The sequence below is a fragment of the Protopterus annectens genome, chromosome 10.part0 (genome assembly GCF_019279795.1).
Source record: "Protopterus annectens isolate FY-2018-M chromosome 10.part0, PAN1.0, whole genome shotgun sequence".
NCBI classification, from domain to species: domain Eukaryota; kingdom Metazoa; phylum Chordata; order Ceratodontiformes; family Protopteridae; genus Protopterus; species Protopterus annectens.
The window spans coordinates 572,865,590-572,888,552 of NC_056744.1; the positions used below are offsets into that span (position 1 = coordinate 572,865,590).

A 22,963-nucleotide genomic window follows, 5' to 3' on the forward strand; every position below is an offset into this window, starting at 1 on the left:
CTTATGCTGATAAATGGAAGAGAGTCTGTGCTTGGAACCAAGCACAAGGGACTGACACAGCAAAGCCAAATATTCCTCAGATTTTACAATACTTGACTGAGATGCTTGACCAGGGCCTATCTTTTTCATCAATAAAAGTCCATGCCTCTGCCATCTCAGCTCATTACAACACAGAGCCTCCAATCTTTTCTCATCCTCTGCTAAAACAGTATCTTAGAGGGGCCAAAAATCTAAGGCCTCCCAGAAGATCACCAACTCCTGCATAGGACCTCAATTTTGTGTTGGAAAAGCTCACCCTGCCTCCATTTGAACCAGTAGCTACTGCGGATATAAAGTTTTTATCTTGGAAAACAGCTTTCCTTCTGGCAATCAATTCAGCAAGAAGGGTTTCATAACTACAGGCCCTCATGGCTGTGGAGCCTTTTATTACATTTCACCCGGACAGGGTGTCCCTCAGGACCAATCCTTCCTTTATGCCTAACATGGTATCCAGTGTGGTTCTTAACCAAACTATTCATCTGCCAACTTTTGACCCAAATCTGCAGAACAAGAGGGAGCGGATTCTGCATTCCTTGGACGTACACAGACAACTAAGATTCTACTTAAACAGGACAAAATCTCTAAGAAAGTCTGAGCAGCTACTGGTGACATTTGCTGCAGGATCAGAGGGAAAGGCTATTTCAAAGCAGACTATTTCAAAGTGGATAAGCCACTGCATTCGTTTCTGCTATTTGCATCATGGTAAACCGGTGCCCAAGGGAATCAGGTCACATTCCACCAGGGCTGCATCTACCTCAGCAGCTTTTCTCACAGGGGTACCAACCAAAGACATTCTAGAAGCTGCTACTTAGAGCTCTGTTCATACATTTACAAAGCATTATCATTTGCCTCTCTTCTCTAAGTCCAGTGCAGGCTTTGCCACTGCAGTTCTGCAGGGCCTTATAGCCACTCCTAATGCTATTTAGTTCCAGCCTCCCATCCATAGCTTTGGGATTTTACCCAAATGTAATGACTGCAACAGTGAAACACGAAGGACATAGTACAGTTGTGTACACTTACCATAAATGTAGATGTTTGAGTGTATTCACTGTTGTAGTCCGGGTTACCCACCCGCCATCCCCCTTTTTTCTATAACTTCATTTTCCTTCACTATATTCTACAGCCTTTGTGGTGTGTTTGCTTTTAGATGAGGGTAAAGTTTATGTTGTTACAATTGCATTTATATATATATATATATATATATATATATATATATATATATATATATATATATTTTTTGCTCCCCATTTGGGGGGCACCTGACATCTGAGGCAAGAAAAACTAAAGAAAATGGCGTCGGCTGCATGTTTTATACCCCTGACGACCTGACGTTATGGAAGGGGAGACAGCAACCGACGCAGGACCCAAGACTTTGATATTCAGGCTGACTGAGGGCAACCTGCCAGCAGATTACCCAAAGGTAATGACTGCAACAGTGAATACACTCGAACATCTACATTTATGGTAAGTGTACACAACTGTACTTTTTCTCATTACAGGCAGAATATAGAGATATGTTAACCATAGTGACTCTAGCACAGTACCATAAGCTGCAGATGTAGTACAACAAAAATCTTTCATTATACCAAAGAAAATCCCTTGCATGATAAAAGCAAAGAACCTTCAGTGTGTACGATGACAATAACCCATATGCTTTTAACACAGCCGTTAACAATGAAAAGTCCTTTACAAACTTATTGGCCTGAATGCATTAGTAAAGACTTGTAAAGAAATAAAAAGTCAGGTATATAGCTGAAACACTTGAATGACCTTTAAAACTGATTTGCATATTTCCCATGGGCCTCTATCAATATCAGATATCACACGCAGTGAAGTCATTGGTTTACCAGGGGGTCTTTTTGATATTTTGCCTATGAGGTTTGTCCTGTGTGAACATTTTACTTGCAGTTTTGTTGTTTATGAACTTATAGCATTGAACCAATCATCTGCTACCAGATACACAAAGATCTTTGAGTAATAATCAGACATAGTCCCAGGAGCTTTCAGACTCAGGTCACTGGTAATGTAGCCCATCAGTTGCTTCACAGCTGCAGTTACAGTACAGTTCATCAAAAATACTCCTCAAATCAGCCACATGCAACAGTGAGCAAACAGTTTACATTCTTCAGATCTTTAGTAATCCTGACAGCCCGACTCCTGTCTTCTGTTTTGGATGATTTCTAGAGGAAAAAGCCAATAATAACCTCAGCTCTCTTTATTTCATAAGTTCAGATATTCAGAGCTTCCTTTCATGCTTTGTCACAGTTCAGTTTAGAATGCCAGATACCAAAATGTAATTGTGGTACAAAACTTAAAACGGATACCTGGTGACACTGCAGGAGCCTCAAACTCAGTTCAGGATACTCCAAGGATGAACATGTTCCTAGCAGTTAATGCTATAAAAAGCTGCCTAAAACATTAATACTCAGTGCAGTGGTTTCCCTTTATCATATGCTCATGACACAAACAAATTAGAGAACTCTGGTTGTGACATTTGCCATCTTTGGACAATAGTTTCAGGGATGGTGGGATTATAGTGTTAAGGGTTTGGTGGTGAGGTTATTTTGTAACATGTGGAATGAAGTCTCCATGGTGACTTTATTTTGTATTTTTAACTCTTTTTAGTGGTTACTTTCATTTTGCATAAAATATTTCAAACCTCTGCTCTTTTCTGTGTGCCATTTTTACTAAGCACAGTAATAGTGAATTCAAGAGTTCTTAAAAGTAGCCATCTTGCATGGTCATAGAATAATGCATTCATTGTTTACCATGATAAAAGTGATCATGTAATCATTTTGTGGTTCCCATTTTGCTGTCTAGGAGCCTAATCCCTTCCTGAATTCTACAGTTGATGCTGACACTCTGATACGGAGCACTACGCCACCTCCCAGTAAAGAACAAGGACGTCTAAGTGCTGCAGCTAGGAGTCTACCTCCCCTTCACTTCCCACATGACATTGTTCCTTTTGATGAGGCTCTTAGAGACATCACTGCTATAAAAATTATGCACCAGATGCCAGAATTTGCAACATCAGATCCTGTGGTTCGACATGGAATGCAATATTTAGAAATCAAGAATATGGAAAGGAAAGGTAAAAGTGACTCATATTTATTCAGTATAGTTTCTTTCCTCTCCTATTCCAGAAATCTGGTCATTGATGGCTTTATAAGAAGCTATGGTAGTCTTCACTTAGTTTTCAGTATTCTTCTCCATATGACACGAGTGTCTTTTTTTTTTCTTTTGCAATTGATAGACCTGTTCCAGTATCTCTGTTCGTTATGAAAGCTGATGCAAACAACAAATTCAGTAATTTCTGAAGCATTAAAAAAGAAACACAGTAATGATTTTTTTTTATTCTTACACTGTTTAGTACTGTTGAGTGTTAACCTGTCACAACTGGTCATCTATGATACAGAGACCTTCAAGATTGAAGGTAATTTTTGTTTATTAGTGGCACTAGATCCTTAGTTTTTCTGCTGTAGGGTCTTTAGGTCAGTCAAACACTGACTATTCACATTTGCCCTTCTGTGGCTAAGAAGGGAAGGGAATGTGTATTTCCCCTGTGCAACAGTGAAACTTTGTTCCCGCTGCTATTTATTATTTATTTATTTTTTGCTTCTATTTGCTATCTGGCATTGTATTCAGGAGGTCCCCTTTTCAGTGAAGTCCCAGGGTTAACAACTACATTCATAGATTGTTACTAGGCTAATGACTTAGGGAGCCTTTCTAAGCCTAGCCAAGTTTTCCCAAAAGAATAACGATGTCCTGTATCCAAACAGGACATTGAGAGCCAGGCATTTTTAAGCTACCTTCGTCCATAAGGACATGGGTGGCAGGTCTTCTTTAAATTTTCTTTTTCCCATGCACTAGTCTAGGTTGCACTTAAATACAATCGCAGTCCCATGCAAGTACGGAAAGGTGCAAAGGCCAAACTACTAACTAAACCAAACAAAAAACAGCCAACATCATCCATCAGCTTATCAATTATTATTTTAATGTATTAACACTTCATGTGAAAACTCATCCTGTATATCAGTTTTGGCTATAAGCCTTCATCAGATGCACTGATGAAGGCTTATAGCCAAAACTGGTATGCAGGATGTGTTTTTACATGGTGTTAATATATTAAAATAATAATTGGTAAGCTGATGGATGGTGCTGGCTGTTTTATGTTTGGTCTAGGTTGCACTTAAACCAGGTAATAGACGAATATAGCTTCACATGGATGGGAAGCTTGTTCCATAGGAGGGGCAGTCTCTGGAACACACATCTGACTCTCCGGCATGTTCTGTTTCAGTCTCAGACAAAATTCAGGTCCCTTAGAACTTGTAATTCTGGTACTGTTTGACTATAAATATGCAAGAGATTCATAAGAGTGGGTTCTGCATATGTCTTGTAGGCCAGGCATAGATCACCCCTCAGCAATCTGTAGGTGACTGAGTAGAAGGAAAGGGTTTAAGGTGCTCTATGTAAGGTAGGTTTGTTACACCTTGTATTGTTTTTGTAAGGTATCTCTGAGGTTGCTCTAGTTGCTGCATATGCTTGGTCAGGTGCATACTGTTAAAGTACACAAATACATAACAGAGAGGTTTTTTTTACCTTTTAGTCTCAGTCAAGAATAATGCTTCAGGATGTGCAAAGTACTTGTTTATTCTATAAACAGCGCTGGGAGACTGCCTACTAAAATGTTCAGATCATTCTCAAAGAATGAAGGAAAAAGTTCATTTGTATACTTTTTCTTATCAATTTCATGCATGCAGAATTCTGACGTTACATCGCTTTCAACATATTATTTAATTTTTAAATATTTTATGTCCTCAGGATCCTCGCTTAGAGTTTCATGTGAACACTTCACAGATATGCCTTTTTAAAACATAGACCACCTGTGCTTAAGATTTATTGTTCTTCAACTTTTAACATTCAATATCAGTACGCACTGTCTCACAGACAGCCTTGCAAAGACTTATCGCCCAGCCTGAGAAGGCTAGAGCATACTGTTGATTAATCTGGTTTGCACGGATACCTGACACAATTCACTAACTTTCAAACATAACATAACATAACATCCCTTAACTCCATCAGCACTTACTTTGCCTTTAATTTTCTGTCAGTACACTACAGTTTAGTAATAGAGAGAGAATGCAATTGTAAGACACTTGAAATATAAAGTTACTACTTATGTGAAAGTATACCTTGCAATAATCATGCATCTGTTTTTCAGTTTTCATATTATAAACATTTTATTGACTTATTTATGAATAAAGTACAAGTTAATATGCATTTTGTGAAGAATAAACATTAGACATAATAGCTTTCCATAACAGTCCTCCTTCTGACACTGTGTCACCCACAGTTATATTTTGATTCTTCCTAATTTGATAAAATATGCTTCGGCCCCATAATATTCATCATGTACAACAATTTGTTCATTATTAGGTACCTTTATAAGTGGCATTGCACATGCAGGTGAGATTAAGCATTTTGTAATCACAGCCTTTAGAACAGAGCATATTAAAACAACTAAAAGAATAATACAAATCATTGCAATGATACCTTGTAATATACTAGTTCCCAGGTTACCAAATGCACTGGCCAACCATCTAAAAAGTGTCCACTGTTTAGCTGTATTGTCCAGATCCTTGGTTCTTTGCTCCATGAAATTAGCTAACTTTTCTTGTTCATCATGATAGTCAGTAATATAGGAACAATTACTTGCTATGAGATCACATGACCCCCCCCCCGGCAGCTAGCATTATGTTGAGTGCCAGACGATTCTGTAATACCACAGTTCGAATTTTAGTCATTTCTTTACTTGCCATCCTGATGCAATGTGAAGTATGCTTTCCTACCTCCTGAAGAGTTTGAGCAAGCATGGTGATTTTGAGCATTGTCCTTTCAATTGGATGCCCAGGAGTAAAGACTGAAAATATTTGCTCTGCCCAGTGAATTGCCCATTTATTTCTCAGTCTCCCTGCTGGAGGGTTCTCGAAATGTTGAATAGCAGGAATGATATAGCCCACTACACAACACCCAGACCAGTTTGTAGGCAACCATGAGTAGGCATGATCATCGCAACTGTAGTAACGATCCTCTGTCATGCCCATGCCATGCTCCCAGTCATAGCTTTTTAAGTATAAAGAGGTCAACACACTTTTATGTCTAGTGTCATTGCATCTGTTGGTTCCCACTGGTCCAGTCCCATTTCTGGCATAACATGTGTATCCATAATTTGTGGTTGCAAGCTGAAGAGACACAACCTTTGAAAAGTTAGTTACATTATGCCAAGTTAGATTAGTGACACTAAGTTCCTTTTTAAATGTCACTTGTGATGCAGGGATTGGAGTCATGGGAAACCCTGCCTTAGAAAGAATGTTGAGGTATATGCAAAGACACCCAACAGTTTGTCACATTTAAGTCCACAGCATAAGTCAAAGAACCAACAAGAAAATATTTTCTCTTGGCCGGTTTATAAAAGGAAACCACAACAAAACAATGTAAAAGCAACTATTGTTACTGGATTCATCATGGACTGCCATCTGAGTTGATTTTATCTTTTAATTCTTCACTGGGGCAGATGTTTTTTCCTTCGCGCTTTGATCTTTCTTCAGTGACAAAGATCATTCGTCCTTGGCCCCCACAAAGAATGTTTTTCTACAATGCAATGAATGAATCCCAGTTGGTAGTCCTGTATAGCAGATTGCTGTATAAGTGGTAAGCAGCACTTGAAAAGGACCTTTCCACTTCAAACTTAAACAGTTCTTTCTTTGGAAAGTTTTAACATAAACCCAATCACTGGGCTGCAGTTGGTGACAGGGCTGGTCAGGAGGCTGAGGAAGAGCTTCTCGTACAGTTTTGTGGTATTGCTGCAAGAAATGAATAAGGTTTGTGCAGTAAGACATTATGACATCATTATCCGTTAGAGTTAATTTGCCATTTTGCACAGGGGGGGGTGTAGGTGGATGGGCCATGGGTCTGCCTGTTAATATCTCATAAAGACTCAGTCTCCTTGTAGTATTTAATTTACTCCTCATACTCGTTAATGCGAGAAGTGCCTTTGGCCATTTAAGATTTGTTTCAGCACAAATCTTCAAAATCTTAATTGAAGGGTCCTACTGACCCTCTCTACTAATCCAGATGACTGTGGATGGTTGGGATAGTGAAGACTCAACTTAATATTAAAAACCTTGTATAGCTCTCTGGTAAGGGTATTATTAAAACATGTTCCTGATAACTGTTGGTAGTACAAGGTACACCAAATCTAGGAATAAATTCAAAAAAGTAGTGTCTTAACAGCTTTCACAGAGTCTGCCTTATGATATAGTTAAGCTTCCACCCATGCAGAAAACATGCAGACTAATACTAAAGCATAGTGTAAATGATGTACCTTTGGCATCTGGACAAAATGCAGCTGCACATTAACAAGAGGTCCTTATGGTAGTGGTAAACAAATAGCTTTAACATTCAAAATTTTGCTAACATTGTATTCTAAACATACTGCACAATTGTTAACAATTGGTATCAGAGGAGAGACATGAAGAGCATAGCAGCTTTGGGTAATTTGATTAAGTAAAGCTGTCTTACCTGTATGGGCTGGTAAATGATATTTTATTTATTTTATTTTACATTTGTTAACCGGATTGGTCCAACTGAGCCACAGGCCCATTTTCAGTGGAGACCCGAGGAGAAAAGCTCCAGCTTATTTACAAAACATGAATTTACAATTCATTTGAATGCTATATACAAGTTATATATAGTAGTTTGAGTAAAAAAAAAATGCAACAAGGAAGACACAGAAACAAAATGGATTAAGCATCAGAAATAAAATACAGTTCACAAAAGAAAATTACAATTGCAGGAAGGTAGCATCTTTGACTGTGTACAGTAGGTATTTTACAAGCTTTAGATATATATATATATATATATATATATATATATATATATATATATATATATATATATATATATAGTTCCCCTTCAGAAGGTCGAACGGCTGAAATCTCAAAATGCATATGGTCGAGACCATATGCTCGAAATTTCAGTAGCTCGACCTTCTGAATGGGGATCGGCATACAGCGCAGAACGGGAGATTTCCCTTTCTGTGCTGCAGTGCGATCTCAGAATTAGAATAAATAAGTAGCGGGGAGTGTGGGGGGTGCAGGGGGCTTGGCCCCTGCAGAAACACTGTTTTGTGCTTTCTTGCTTTTTTTTCTTTCCCTTTCAGAAGGTCGAGCTTCTGAAATTCGACCATATGGCTATATATATATATATATATATATATATATATATATATATATATATATATATATATCTATATCTATATGTATATATGTATGTATGTGTATATATATATATATATATATATATATATATATGTATATATGTATATATGATATGCCTTTACTAGGAAAGGTAGCAAGGAGGCAGGTGCCACCAGTCGGCCGTCCGGATGTCGCCATAACCCATTGTCTAATTTACTGCATCCGTCTTTAAGCTACCTCTGAATTTCTCCCTGTGATACTTCAGTTTTGAAAACTGATACGTTCTTAAAATCAAACACATCATCACTGTTAGATTCTTGCAATAACATCACATGTAATTTTGCACAAAGCCCTTGTACAACTTGCTGAGCAGCTTGATCTACCAGAGTATTTCCCTTTGAAACAGTATCTGTACCCTTTTGATGGGTACCACATTTAGCTACTGCTTATTCTTTAGGTAACAAAACAGAATCTTAAAGAGCATTAACATAAAAAGACATTTTAATCTGACTTCCTGCTGAGGTTAAAAATCCTCTCTGTTTTCAAAGTTGCCCAAAATCATGTACTACACCAAAGATGTAGTGACTGTCAGTGTAGACATTGGCAACTTTGTCTTTGGCTAATTCACAAGCCCTTTGTAGAGCCCTCTTCCACAAGAACCAAATCACAAATGGGTCCAATTCAACATTGAGTATAGGAGTGTCCTTTAAGTCCTTCCTAGGAGAAAGCAGATAGTCCTCAAGCAGAGGGGAGACTGGGAACCCTCCAACCTTCCTTCAGCGGAATCGGTGTTCTTGCAGACTTTCCGTGCTTGGCCATCTACTTCCTGGGTGACCCCACCTGCAGATGAGCTCATTCGACTTATTGTGCAGCGTGTCTGGAAGGCCCCGGACAACATAGAACCCATCCCCCGGTGGCCAGATAAAATTTTGTCCACCCCCGGAAGACCAGCCCAGTTGGTCCAAACAACTGGTAGTCTATTCCATGGTCGTGACGGCAGCCACCAAGAAAGAACTGGTGAAAGATAGTTCCACTATTCACCCCCCGAACAGGGAGTCTCGGGGCTATGGACAGACTGGGGAAGAAGACCTACGCTTCAGCGACCTTTGCCATCCGGTCGCTGAATTACCTGGCACACTTTACTCGCCTCCAAAGAGACCTAATTTCTGAAATGTCTGCCTCTTTGGCAGAGGTACTGCCAGAGAAGGTGCGTGATACCATTGCCTCTCAGCTAGCTACCTTGAAATCAATCTTGAACTTCTCAGTGTGCTTGATTTCTCACGCTACTGAGGGGGCAGCTCAAGCAGCCGCATCGGGCATCGTTATGAGACAGCATGCTTGGATGCGTTTGTGTGACTTCGTGAACCCCTTTAAATCTTCCTTTGCCAACACGCCTGTTGATGAATCTTCTCTTTTTGGTCACAAAGTAAGAGACACACTTTCACATATTGAGAAGGACAGATAGACCTTGTCTCCTGTGGGCATACATTTTTCCACCCTCCAGAGGTCCTACTCCAGGAATCAGAGGGAAGGAAAATTGTGGTTCAAGAAGTCCCAAGGATCTTTTCATGACACTTGTGACGAACAATCCCCTCTGGGGCAGAGGGGGCAACTCATTTGGAAGACACCACTTTTGGGGTAGAGGGGGTCCGCGTAACCAGGTGCTAGAAATTACTTCTCTGGCAGACCCTTCCAGTGCTCCTGAACAGCGGCTCGATTGCTTTCCTCTGGAAGCAGTCTGGGGTCGATTTTCCCTGCACCTACAGACCTGGTCACTCATAACAATGGATGCGTGAATTCAGAGGATAATATCCAGAGGCTATCATATCCCTTTCGACCTCACCCACAGACCTGTGAAATGAATCCCCGACATCCTACCCGGTCAGAGGGAGGTTGCAGCCTTAGAAATCGAAAAGCTGCTAAGAAAAAGAGTCATCCAACCAGTCCCACCAGACCAAAGAGGATCCGGCTTTTACTCAAGGTTCTTTTTATTGCCAAAATGACAGGGGACTGGAGACCAGTCCTGGATCTCAGTTTACTAAACAAATTCATCAAACCTCAAATATTCCGGATGGTCATGGTACAGTCCATTCTCCCTTTTCTGGTTAAGGACAACTGGATGTGCTTTGTAGACCTCCAGGGTGCATATTACCACATAAAGATGGACAAACGCTCCCGGAGTTTTCTCCGCTTCCGGGTGGGAGCCAATCATTATCAGTTCAGGGTACTGCCTTTGGTCTCTCGACAGCTCCCGGAGTGTTCACCAAATGCATGGCAGTCGTAGCAGCTTATCTCCAACTACAAGGATTCCAGGTGTTTCCATAGCTAGACGATTGGCTCCTTACCACCATGTCTAAGAATCTTCTCATTTTCAGTCTCTCTTACACTCAAGGCCTTGCTCTTCACCTAGATATCACAATCAACATGGACAAATCGCACATGTCTCCATCAAGAGCACTGGAGTTCATTGGAGCAATCTATGACACAACATCCTGTCAAGCTTCCCTCCCTACTCACAGGCTTTCAAAAATAAGAAACCAGATTCAAGTCCTCCTCCCGCAGGCATTTGTACCAACACACTTTGTACTACGACTATTGGGCTCTATGGCAGCAACCATTACCTTGGTACCACTGGCGAGGTTGCACACGAGACTATTGCAGTGGCTTCTCTCATCACAGTGGTCGATTTTAACTCACCCACTCGACCACATGATATGCCTTACAAATCTTTGCAAGAAACAAATGCTTTGGTGGATGAAGCCAGAATCAAATCTTTGGGGAAGACCATTCTGTCTTCCCCAGCCCAGAGCCATGGTGACCACAGATGCTTCCGTGTTTGGGGGGGGGGGCTTTTCCAGAGAAAGACAGTCCAATGCACCTGGTCCCCCATGGAGGCCAATTTGCGCATAAATGTTGTGGAATTGAGGGCATTTCTCTTAGCGTTGCAAGCGTTGCACACATCCCTTCTTTCCGGGACCATTGCAATTCGGTCAGACAACATGTCAGTTGTCTGGTGCATCAACAAACAAGGCGGGACCAGGTCTTACCCCCTGTGTCACGAAGCCAATTTGGCATTGGGCAATGGCTTCCAACCGCTTTCTCATAGCAACGCACGTTCCCGGGAGTGCCAGTCTTATTGCGGACAATCTGAGCAGGAACATTTTCTTGCCTCACGAGTAGTCCCTCAATCCTATAATAGTGTATCAGATCTTCCGCCATTGGGGCAGGCCTTGCTACGACCTGTTTGCTTCTCCCCTAAACAACAAATGCAGAAGCTATTTTGCCCTGATCCCCCTCAGGGGGAGTCACTGAGGGATGCTGTGATGCACAATTGGCCCTCGGGTCTACTGTATGCCTTTCCCCCATTTCCCCTCATCCAGAAATTCCTGCAGAAAGCTCAAAGGTTGAGAAGCAGAGTGCTCCTCATTGCCCCTTATTGGCCCCGTCAAGTCTGGTTCACATGATTCACAGCCCGTGGATCCTGGATCAATCCCAAGGTCTGCTGTGTCATTTTCAGGGACTGATTCACCCCAATCTCCACAGCCTCAAGCTCACAGCTTGGTTTCTCCACTTCGAATGATTGCCAGGCTACCTGATATTTCATCCCCTGTTCGCGAGATTCTTGTGGCTTCACATAAACTTTCCACCTGAAAAATTTATTCTAGTTAGTGGACTAGGTTCTCTAGATGGGCCAAGGAACATAACATAGATCCCTTTTCCATGCATATTCAGAAGATCCTACAATACCTGACTACCCTATTGCATGCAGGAGCTTCAGCATCGACAGTTACAGTGTATTTAGCAGCTATTGCAAATTTTCACAATGGAATTGACAGTTCATCTATGTCACACTGACTGTGCAAGACCTTCATGAAAGGAGTATTACATATTAAACCTCTGGTCAAGCCTCCTGTAGAGCCGTGGGACTTGACTTTGGTGCTTCAGTCATTAACAAGTCCTCCCATTGCGCCTTCTAACTCCTGTGATATAATATTTTTGTCTTGGAAAACTCTGCTTTTAGTAGCCCTTACCTCAGCAAGAAGAATATCTGAGCTGCAAGCTTTGAGTGTCAAGAGATCGTACTTGATTTTTCATAGAGAAAGAGTGTCCCTATGTACTGACCCCCTCCTTTTTGCCCAAGGTCATTTCTGGGTTTTCCATTAATCAATCTGTTGACCTACCAGTTTTTTTTCCTCACCATTCAAATAGAGGGGAATATCTTCTGCATACCCTCGATGTTCATAGACAACTTGGTTTCTACTTGGACAAAACTAAATCTTTCAGAAAAATGAATCATTTGTTTGTGGCCTTTGCAGGACCCAGATTGGATAAGCCTGTTTCCAAAATGACTTTATCTTCTTGGCTCAGAAACGCCATTACTTTCATCTGCTATCAGAACAAAGTGTCCTTCCCTTCCAAAATAAAGGCACACTCTACTAGATCGATGGCTTCTTCAGTGGCTTTTCATTCCAGAGCCTCTATGGATGATATCTGCAAAGCAGCCACTTGGGCAAGACCTCATACCTTTATCACTCATTACAAATTGGATTTGGCCTCCAGGGGATGAACATCTTTTGGTTCTATGGTGCTCAGGAATGTCCTTTTTTAGGGCCACCCAGGACTTAAGTAGCTGGGGACTCTGTCCTTACAGTAAGGAATGAATAAAGATTTACAACATCAGGTAAAGAAGTTATGTCTTACCATAACATTCCATCTGTGTTGTAGATCTTTATTTATTCATTACTTCCTGCCCTCCTTCCCCCTGCCTGGACTCCTGGTGGATTTTAGGATTTCATTATTAGTTAAGGTATCTGCTCAGACAGAGCCTCCTACTATCACTATTATTACTTCTCTACTATAATGGCAGACAAACTTGATTTGAAGAGACAATGAGAGGGGCATTGTTGGTAGAGGGGCATTGTGGGTAGGTCTTAGCCAAGAGTTTTTGGCTGGCACGAGCTTGTTAACGGCTGTGTCGCTTCCAAGGATGGAACTGAAGTCCTAAAAGTAATGAATGAATAAAGATCTACAACACAGATAGAACGTTATGGTAAGACATAACTTCTTTTTTCTCTTCACTGTCCCAAGGAAAGGGCACTGGTGTATCCTGTTTTAAAAGATTTATCAAAGATTTAGCAATTTCTGCATAGTTAGAAATCCACTGTCAACAATATCCTTTCATACCCAAGAAAGATCTAAGCTGATACTAAGAAGTTGATTGTGGGGCTTTAGCTATTGACTCAATACGAGATATTAATATCTGCCTGCTACCCTGAGATATCATAGGTTCATAGGTTGATACTAGGCTATCTGCCCTAGGGCATTTATAAGTCTAGCCAGAGTGTGTTTGGCTTTCGCCACCCTTTTAGATTAGTTGACTATGCCTCTGTATAGTAGGTCACAGAAGGTAGCCCTTTTAAGGTTAGTTTACTGTACCTCTGTCAAGCAGGGACACAGAAGAGATCCCAGGGGTAAACTTATGATCTCCGATCCACTCGTCAAGATTTCTCTTGAAGAGGGTCAGTAAGGGGCTCTGCCTAACATGGATTGGGATTTTGTTCCAGAGTGGGGAGCCTCTGGGATATGAATCTGTCCCTCCAGCATGTCCTATTTATTTCTGTGCTGAGGTTTAAGTCCCTGGAGCGTGTAGCTCTAAGGGATTTGGATTTCCTCAGGTGAAGCATGTCCATTAATTCTGGGTTGGATATGGCCTTATACGTCAGACACAGATCGCCTCTGAGTAGGCTGTATGCAACTGAGTAGAGCTGGAGTTTCTTTAGCCGAACTGCATAGGGCATCTGTTTGAGCCCCTTGATCCTCTTGGTGAGATACTTTTGGGGTCTTTCCAGTTTCTGCAGGTGTCGGGTAAGGTACATCCCAAATGGGGCATTGTATTCAATTATGGGCCTGATAAGTGATGAGTAGAGGGGCACAATGACCTCTCTTGATCTAGATGTGAACCCTTTTGTGATAATGTGGGCTACATAGAAGGTCTTTCTAACCACTTTGGCAATGTGATTGTCAAAGGAGAGATTGCTATCTACTTGGGTCCCCAAGTCCCTAATTACTTCTTTCGTATTTAATGGATTTCCACCTTTGTGGTAATTTGTGGGCACTTTGTTTTTCCCAAAGGGGATGACTATGCACTTTTTGGCATTTAGCTTTAGGCCATGGCTCTGGCACCAGTTATCCGTCTCTGTGAGACCCTTTTGGAGGATGCTTGTGTCAGCCGGAGAGTCGATTACGGCACCCAGTTTGCAGTCATCTGCGAACTTGGTCAGCCATAGTCCACTCGTGTTAGCCTGTACATCAGAGAAATATATACCGAACAAGAGAGGTCCCAGGACTGAGCCTTGTGGGATGCCACTTGTAACTGGTTTAGAGTCTAACATGGCACCTGCTATTCTGACCATGTGGGTTCTATCCCTGAGCCAGTTTGCAACCCATCTTGTGACATAGGGGTTGATATTTAAGCTGGTGAGCTTATTTATGATGCCCGAGTGGGGTATTGTGTCGAAGGCTTTTGCGAGGTCCAGGTAGACTGTGTGGACTACCTTCCCTTCATCTATGGCTTTGGTAACTGTTTCAAAGAAGTCGACCAGGTTCAAGAGGCAAGATCTGCCCTTAACAAAGCCGAATTGGGTAGAATCCAGTGTCTGGAGGTTCCCAATGTCTTTGTTTATGATTTCCATGATGATACACTCCATAGCTTTGCAGACCAGGCTAGTCAGGCTTATAGGGCGATAGTTTCTGGGATCTGTTGTGGCACCACCTTTGTGGAGTGGGACCACTGTTGCTGTACGCCATTCCTTGGGTACATATCCTGTAGTAAGGCTGAGATTGAACAGTGACTTTATATTGAGGGTTTAGTTCTTGGAGCTCATGTAAGACGCAGCCCGGGACACCGTCTGGTCCCATTGATGCTGTGTTTTTTGCTTTGGAGAGGGCAGCTCTCACCTGTGCATCTGTGATCTCAGGAAGGCTACACTCTGTTGGGATAGACATTTGCTCTTTTGGGGGGGGGGGGGGTTTGCACTGAACCTTTCTGCCAGAATGTTGGCAATGTCTGTGGGTTCAGTGTATTTTTTGTCATTTTGCACTAACTCAGAGCATATCTGGGAGTTGCTTCCCAGGTTTCTGACATAACTAAAGAAGGCCTTGTGATTATCTTTAGTGTCTTGTGCAATTTTTCTTTCGAAGCTGGCCTTAGATGATTTTATGAGGGATCATGGTTTCTTGCTAGTACTGATCAGAGACGCCTTCCCTTTTTGGGATTTTGCTCTATCATGTAGTAGTAAAGTAACATACCTGAGATGACCATAGCTAGCTTTAACTTTTCTGTTGGCACCTTATGTCCTTTTTCTGCAAGGATGGTTAAAAGATGTATTGTGTCCTGAAGAGACTGCTGAAAAGGATCAGATGCTATTAGTAAATCATCTACATATTGCACTAACACCGATCCACCTAGAAATGTCCCATCTTTCAAATCATATTTTAGAATTTGAGAAAATAATGGAGATTTAGTGTATCCCTGTGGTAACTGTGTCCATGTGTACTCCTGCCCCTTATAAGTAAAGGCAAACATAAACTGACTTTTAGGGTGGATAGGTATAGAAAAGAATGCTATTTACCACAGAAAACTTTTTTGATTTAGGAGGTATGCAACTCAGTATTATTGCTGGATTTCGAACCACAGGAAAAGTTGGTAATACTGCATTGTTTATAGCCCTGAAATCTTGCACAAACCTGTAAGTATCCTCTCCTTGCTTCTTTATAAGGAGAATATGAGTATTACAGTGGCTTTTAGCTTGCACTATTATTCCTGTATTAAGGATGTAATTGCAGGTTTGATTCCCTGCTCTGCTTCTGGTTTCAGTGGATACTGCGGAAATCTAGAGAGAGGTTTTGATGGATTCAATTTTATTTTTACTGGTTCTGCAGATTTTGATTTACCTACTTCATTAGCATGTTCAGCCCATAAGTTAGCAGGTACCTGTTGCAGTGGTTCTTCAGCTGTCTGTATGCCTTCAACAGGCTTTTCCTTAGCTTGTGCTAAGACTGCTAATACTTCCCCCTCTGATTCTGTTAGAACATCCAAATGCACCCCTTCTGTTGTACAGTAAATAGTACAACCCAGTTTGCATAACAGGCCTCTTCCTAGCAAGTTTAGTGATGCTGATATGCCCTTACTAGATGCAGTAGTACTCAAAAGGAAAGAATGCCTTTCTTCAGTCAGTCATAAAGAAATGGGTATAGGTTCTGAAACAAGGTACGTAACATTATCTTTTGTTACTCCAGCTGCCTTTACTTTTACACTTGTATGTGACTATCTGAGATAACGTTTAGTACAGATGTAGTGGCTCCAGTGTCCACAGGAAAGGGATTTACTTTGAATTTATTTCTGCCTTAACATGGGGTCTCTTTTGATCCATTGGCAGCAGAAGATTAATATTTATTCCTGCTTTATTATTCTGACATAGTACGATGATTCCTGACTTCTTCCACTTTAAGGAGGTGGTGGGTGGAGGAAACGCAACATTGTAATAACTTGGCTGCCATTCAGTCCAGGTATCTTGGACTCTGCATTCTCTTGTGTGGGCCTTCTCCCCTCTACTGTCCTGCTTCACCACAATTGAAGCATGATCCATCAGATGAGGCAGAAGGGGCACTGCCAGCTCATTGTTGCCAGCCAGCTGCACCTTGTTCTTTTCGACCAGCAATCTTACTAAATCCCCTAGCAATTCCTCTCCCCCTTCCCCCTGGGGGTTCTAACTGCCTTATTTGCAAAGTTAACAGCTTATTCTCAGTATCCTTTCTCCATTTTTCCTGATACTCAGTACAGTGATTTACAGCACTTAATAAGGACTCCAAGTCCTTTCCCTGCCAGTCTATAAGCACTTGCTTTATTTTATTTTTTTAAACACCTTTATTGAATTATCACTTGTGACATAGGCAAATTTACATTTATACAAAAGTAATCAAACTTATTAACATTAACAAACATTTACTTCACATATATTGCTGTGTATCATATAACCTAAGCAACATTACATAAATTATTCAATTCCTGCCCCCTTTTTTTTAAACAAGAAACCTCTTTATTAAACCACCACTTATGACATAAGCAATCATATATTTATATAAACGATAAACCACACAGACACAATCCTAGTTGCAAACATTTTACATCACAAACCATACTGACACACTTCCATTTGCAAACATTATACATCACTTATAATTTACCAAATCATTTTCAGTCAAACATTACATAGTTCATGTAAGTCCTGCCTTCTTTTAAACCTCATTACTCCCCTGCATGTATTGTTTTCACACTTCTCATTTTTTTCCAATGCCATTTGCTTCTACCCTTTTCTAAAGATCTCAATTCCAGTTGTTTTATCTCTGTTACTATATTCACTACTTCTAATATAGTTGGTTTAGATTTTGATTTCCATTTTCTAGTAATTGCTTTTTTGGCAGCCACCATAATTAGACACAGCAAGGCCTTACCATGTCTAGGCAATTCTGATTCTGTATTAGAGATCAAAAAATAATTTCCTTAGTTATACTAATTTGTTCACCCAGCATCTCTGACAGAGCAGTCTACAGGGAATCTTTAAAGTCTGCCAACTCATTACACTAACAGAAAGTATGTTCCCAGTTACCTCTTTCTTCTCCATCACACCTCCCAACATTTGCTGTCTACCTGAGGAAATATTCTTTGAAGTCTACTTGGGTTGTAAAAATACCTATGTAAATACTTCCATAGACCCTAAATCTTTCAGACTTTGTTGCATATTTGGGAGACATACAAATACCCCCCCCCCCCATTGTTTCTTTGTGAATTGCTTATCCAAGCTATCGTCCCAATTCTTTCTAACCTCCTCTGATTGAATGTTATAGTTATCATGCAATATTTTATATGCTCTACTAATTATTCTTTTCTTAACTGCAAATTCTGTTCTGTTTTCCACTAAAAACTCAACCAGTGCTCGTCTTTCATTTAGGACCCCCCCCCATTTCCTTCTATTTGCCTTCCCTATCAAGGATGGATATTAGCATATAGGCAGTCTCTAACCTGCAGTCCAAATAAGTTCTTGGCATCTTCCCGTTCTATTATCTTTCCCTCTCTACTTATTTGCTCCCAATAGCTTGGTTCCTTTGTCGATTTTCTCCAGTAAATTCCAACCCCCTCTTGCCTATTACCTGTATCCTTAATTGTAGTCATCCCTATGGGCAGAATCTCCTTTCTCCTTTCCTGTGTTGGCTTAGTTCTTAGAATACTTTCTGCTGTTTATGAATATAATATTCTGTATGATTATTGTTATTCTCTTTAAAGGTCTGCATCTAAAATCCCTGTCTCTCTTGTTTCTTGAGGTACCCCCATTTCATCATCATCTCTTTCAACTTTGAATTATAGTTTTCTGCTTGTGGTATGTATAGGAGCCTTAACCGTGTTGCTCTGAAATACCCCTTCAAATCGGGTAGTCCCAATCCACCTTGTTCTGTTGGAAGAATAAGCTTACCCCACTTGACTCTTGCCATCTTCCCCTCCCAGATATAATCCTTCAGCTCTTTATTAATTGCTGTCAACAACTTCTCCTCTGGTTGATAAAAATATGCCTGACCGGTGTATAAGACTAAAGGGACTAAAACATTTTAGCGGCTTGAATCTTACTGTCGATATCCATATAGTAGAGCTTCCATTTTCTCAGTTTTTATATTACCTTTTGTTTAGTATCTTACCACATATCCTTAGCTGCCACAACAGAATCATTTTTAATTTGTACTCCTAAATACTTCATTTTATCAAGCCCCATAAGAATGGATATTGCTGAACCAATTCATTTGTGGGTACATCATTTGCCTCTATGCCTTTGTTTTAGCTTCATTAATTTTATATCGCAAAAAGATTTGAAACTGTCTCAATATGTTCCACAGCACTGTAATGTCCCTTTCTGGTGCCACAAACACTCTGCTGTCTCCCACTTCTAGTGTTTTGTCTTTCTGCTACAGTTTTGTCAAAATCAACTCCTCCTGCTGGTAAGATTGCATCTTTGCTATTAAAGGTCTAGGTTGTTTTCTCATAGCCAGGTTTGGAGCATACACACGATGTGCTCTTTCATTTAACAATTTCTGTTGTGGAATACCAGTCCAGTTGCTTATTTGTGCTTTCATAAAATTAATACAGTCTGTTCCTTCCAGCTTTTTAGGTACAGCAGAAGATTCTTGCTTTTCTCTATGTGCTCTGTCCTTTAAATCTATTATTTTTTAAACATATGTTCTTGTGCAGTGTCATATTCAGCCAGCCTTTTCTTCATTTCGACCTCTGCATTTTTCACTTTTATCACCTTATCTGAAAATCTGTTTAAAGCTTCTTCCATTTTTCCAGCCTTTTATTGTTTGAGTTCATATGCTCCTTCAGTGTTTCATTTATTTTATTCCGGTCTGTGTGCATTTGCCTTATACTTTCCTCTAGGTTACTGTAAGTCATGTCTGGAGCTTGCACTGTTTTTTTGCTGAATAGCTACAGCAATTTTCTCATTCAGTGTTTTTTCATCATCTTTTGTAGCTGATTTTTCTTCAGGTTCTCTGTATTTTTTTCCTGGCCTATAGGCACTGGACTTATTAGGCAGTTACTGAAGTTTACCCAGAAATGTAGGTCCACTGACTTTCTCTGCTAAGTTTCTGTTTTTACACTGGGAGATCTAGAATTAAGCTATTATTCAGTGTGCAGCCATCTTGGAAGTGCTTTTGAATAGGCTTAGATAAGAGCTGTGTTTCACATGAATTGGGAAGTCTGTTCCAGAGAAGAGATAATCTCTGAGACACATACCCCCCCCCCTTAACACAGTATGTGTTTTTTGTTTATATCTGAATAGTTAATCTTGTATAATCACACCACATATTTGTAAAACCATCAAATCAGCAATGCAGGAAATTGGCTTTAAGTAAACAAGCAAACAAAAAAAAAATATTCTGGGAGTTCCCCTTCATTTTCACTGTTTACCTAAATATACTGCATCTGAGCTCTTGGCAGTGAGGAGAATTTGTTTCGACCTGACATTTCTGAGATCTCAGTGGATTCAGCCAGGATACAAGAACATACTGATTTTGATTAAAATAATATCTTAACTGCTGCTGTTGTATTTAGTCGTGATATGATATTCATCACATATCTGACTTAGTTGCCTAAATGAGACAAATCCAGCTTGGTCACAATTGATAAAGGTGTTCACTAGCGGTCTAATAGTACTAAACCCTATATGCATATGTGATACGTGTTGAACGCAGATAATCAAGCAGTAGTGAACTTGGTCTGTGGTATATCTTCTGGGTTTTCAGAGCACAGATATAGACAACTTCAGATTGCTGACCAGTTGTATCATATGAAAGATGAGTACTTGAATCAAAAGTGTGTTTTTTTTTTTTTGTTTACTGTGGGACAAATCTGGAAAGGTTTTTGGTCCCTCAATAGCTTCAGAGAGTGGATAACAAGTTTTAATTCTTGAGCACTAAAAATTGATACTCAGGTTGTCTTGGCTGTCCAGGAGAAATAGTGAAAGAGTATAATCTCAAAGTCCTCAGAAGTGATTGTATCCAGTTGTGGAGTGTGAATTTGAGAAGTCCTCCCTCTAATTGCTCAGTGAAATAACCCAGAATATTGTTTGCCAATTAAGTCTTCTTGCAGGTAACGTGATCAATTACTACCTTGACAGTAGCACTGGAGTTTATTCATTTGTACCCATACTGTTTTGTGTTAGGTTGTAGAAGCTAGTTGTTAAGCACAACCTTCACTGCAGCTTATTCTGCTATCCAGTATCTGTTATGCTGTCCATCCTAGAGATATTGGAAATATATTATAATTCTAAGGTCCACGCTAACAAAGTGCTCTTGACTGGGATTGAATATGTACTATGTATTCACACACAGCAGCCCACATTCTCCTCTCACCCATTACCCAACTACAGATGCTTGTGCAAACACACACTTGAAGGAGTCCCAAAGCACTGAAGCTGAAAAAAAAGTTCTGTTTTATATTTATCTCAGAACTGATTCAAGAAATCCTGCATTCTGTTCTGAGATTTTGACATTGAGGTAGAGGGAGAGGACAACCTCCACGTGACAAAGGCATCCACACCAAAAGTATACAGGACAGTGACAACATTTCATGATCAGCCTGCCAGCAGTAAACAGTTCTTCTAAAGGGCGACAGTACCAGACCATCTTTCAAAATGTGGATGCTGTCTGTATGTCATAAGCAATGAGCTACAGAGAAGTTATTGATTATGTAGCAGAAAGAAATTTCATGGAGCCATTGTCTACCAGAATGAGACAAGTAGTGATTTTCTATATCACATGCTAAAGGCATAAGCTTCTGCATCTTACCAGCCAAGGGGTCTACCTGTTGTCTAAAACTCTGTTTGAATTTCAGTCTGAAAAGTTGTAGTAGATGTGCCATCTTCAGAAAAATCCTCAAAAGGAGTCCTTTTACCTGTCATCACAAGAATAAGAAAAAATCCTGTAAAGTCCCAGCATAGAATCAGAATGACAAGGAACACGAGGTCCTCTGTATAAACATCCAAGGCCATTAAGAAACTTCATACTTGACAAGTCTGTGAACTGATTAACTAAATAGTAAGTGAAAAAGCAAATGCATTAAACTGATATGTCAAGTACAAAAATATTTTGTCATAAACTGATAAAGTTAACTGTCCTGTATCCTTCCGTACCTTAATCAGCAAAGGGAAAGGCTTTCATGTGCTACCCAGGAGATAAGTTCTAAAAGCATAACAAACAGCCAATAAAACTCAAAGCCATATTACCAGAGGATGCATTGATTGATCAAAAGGAGGGAAAATAAGGGTTTAAAATACATATCGATAAATACAGATTGCAAATAGATGTACTATTATGGAATTCTGGAAAGGGGGAGCTTGTATAAATCAGAAAGGTAAGCAAATCTCCGAATTTCTTAATAATGCAATATATATGTACGTGAAAAATGAAGAACCCCATTAAAAGCAATAATCTTAAATATTTTAGACAAAATGTAATGTTATCAGTTTCCAAACAGTTCTCTAAGGGAGTGGCACCTGTCCATTTGTGTTTGAGTCACAGAAAATAAAAGTACATTATGATTAAGGAAAGAATACGGGCCTTTGACAACCAGTACCATATTTCTGGAAATTTGGAAATTACTGAGTAAGAAACCGAAACAGTCTAATCCCTTTCCCACTGGTACCACATTAACATCTTGATACCCTAAAATATATAGACCATAGCATGCATCAGAAAGTACAACTTTTCTCAGCTCTCATCTACCCCACGTGATATGATTAGTCTGCACTACTGTGAACAGAGCAGTAATAGAATGACAGACTACTTGCTCCCGAACAGCCATTGGAATTGCCTGCATCAAAAATGATAGAGGAGACCCACCCCCTTTAAAATTCTTACTAAAACAACATTTAAAATGAAACAAAGTTATTGCCTTCCTTTTAAAAATGCAAATAACCTTATCATAATAATAAGCATTATTTGGGACAGTGGTGATTTATTATATTTTATTTTTATTTATTTTACAATTGTTAACCAGCTAGGTGGGCTGATCAGATGACTGCTTTCAGCCACAAAATGTGCAAAAGTAGGTAAGATGCAAG

The 22,963-nt window shown here is 40.1% G+C and overlaps 1 protein-coding gene across 2 annotated transcripts in view; it reads left to right on the forward strand.

The window, feature by feature from the left end:
* Positions 1-22,963, forward strand: part of SZT2 (SZT2 subunit of KICSTOR complex) — a 3,556,133-nt gene that overhangs the window by 2,588,734 nt on the left and 944,436 nt on the right. For both annotated transcript variants that reach the window (XM_044085412.1, XM_044085413.1), the window contains exon 59: positions 2,860-3,130. In XM_044085412.1, coding sequence (XP_043941347.1) covers positions 2,860-3,130 — 271 coding nt within the window. The remainder of the gene's footprint in view (positions 1-2,859; positions 3,131-22,963) is intronic.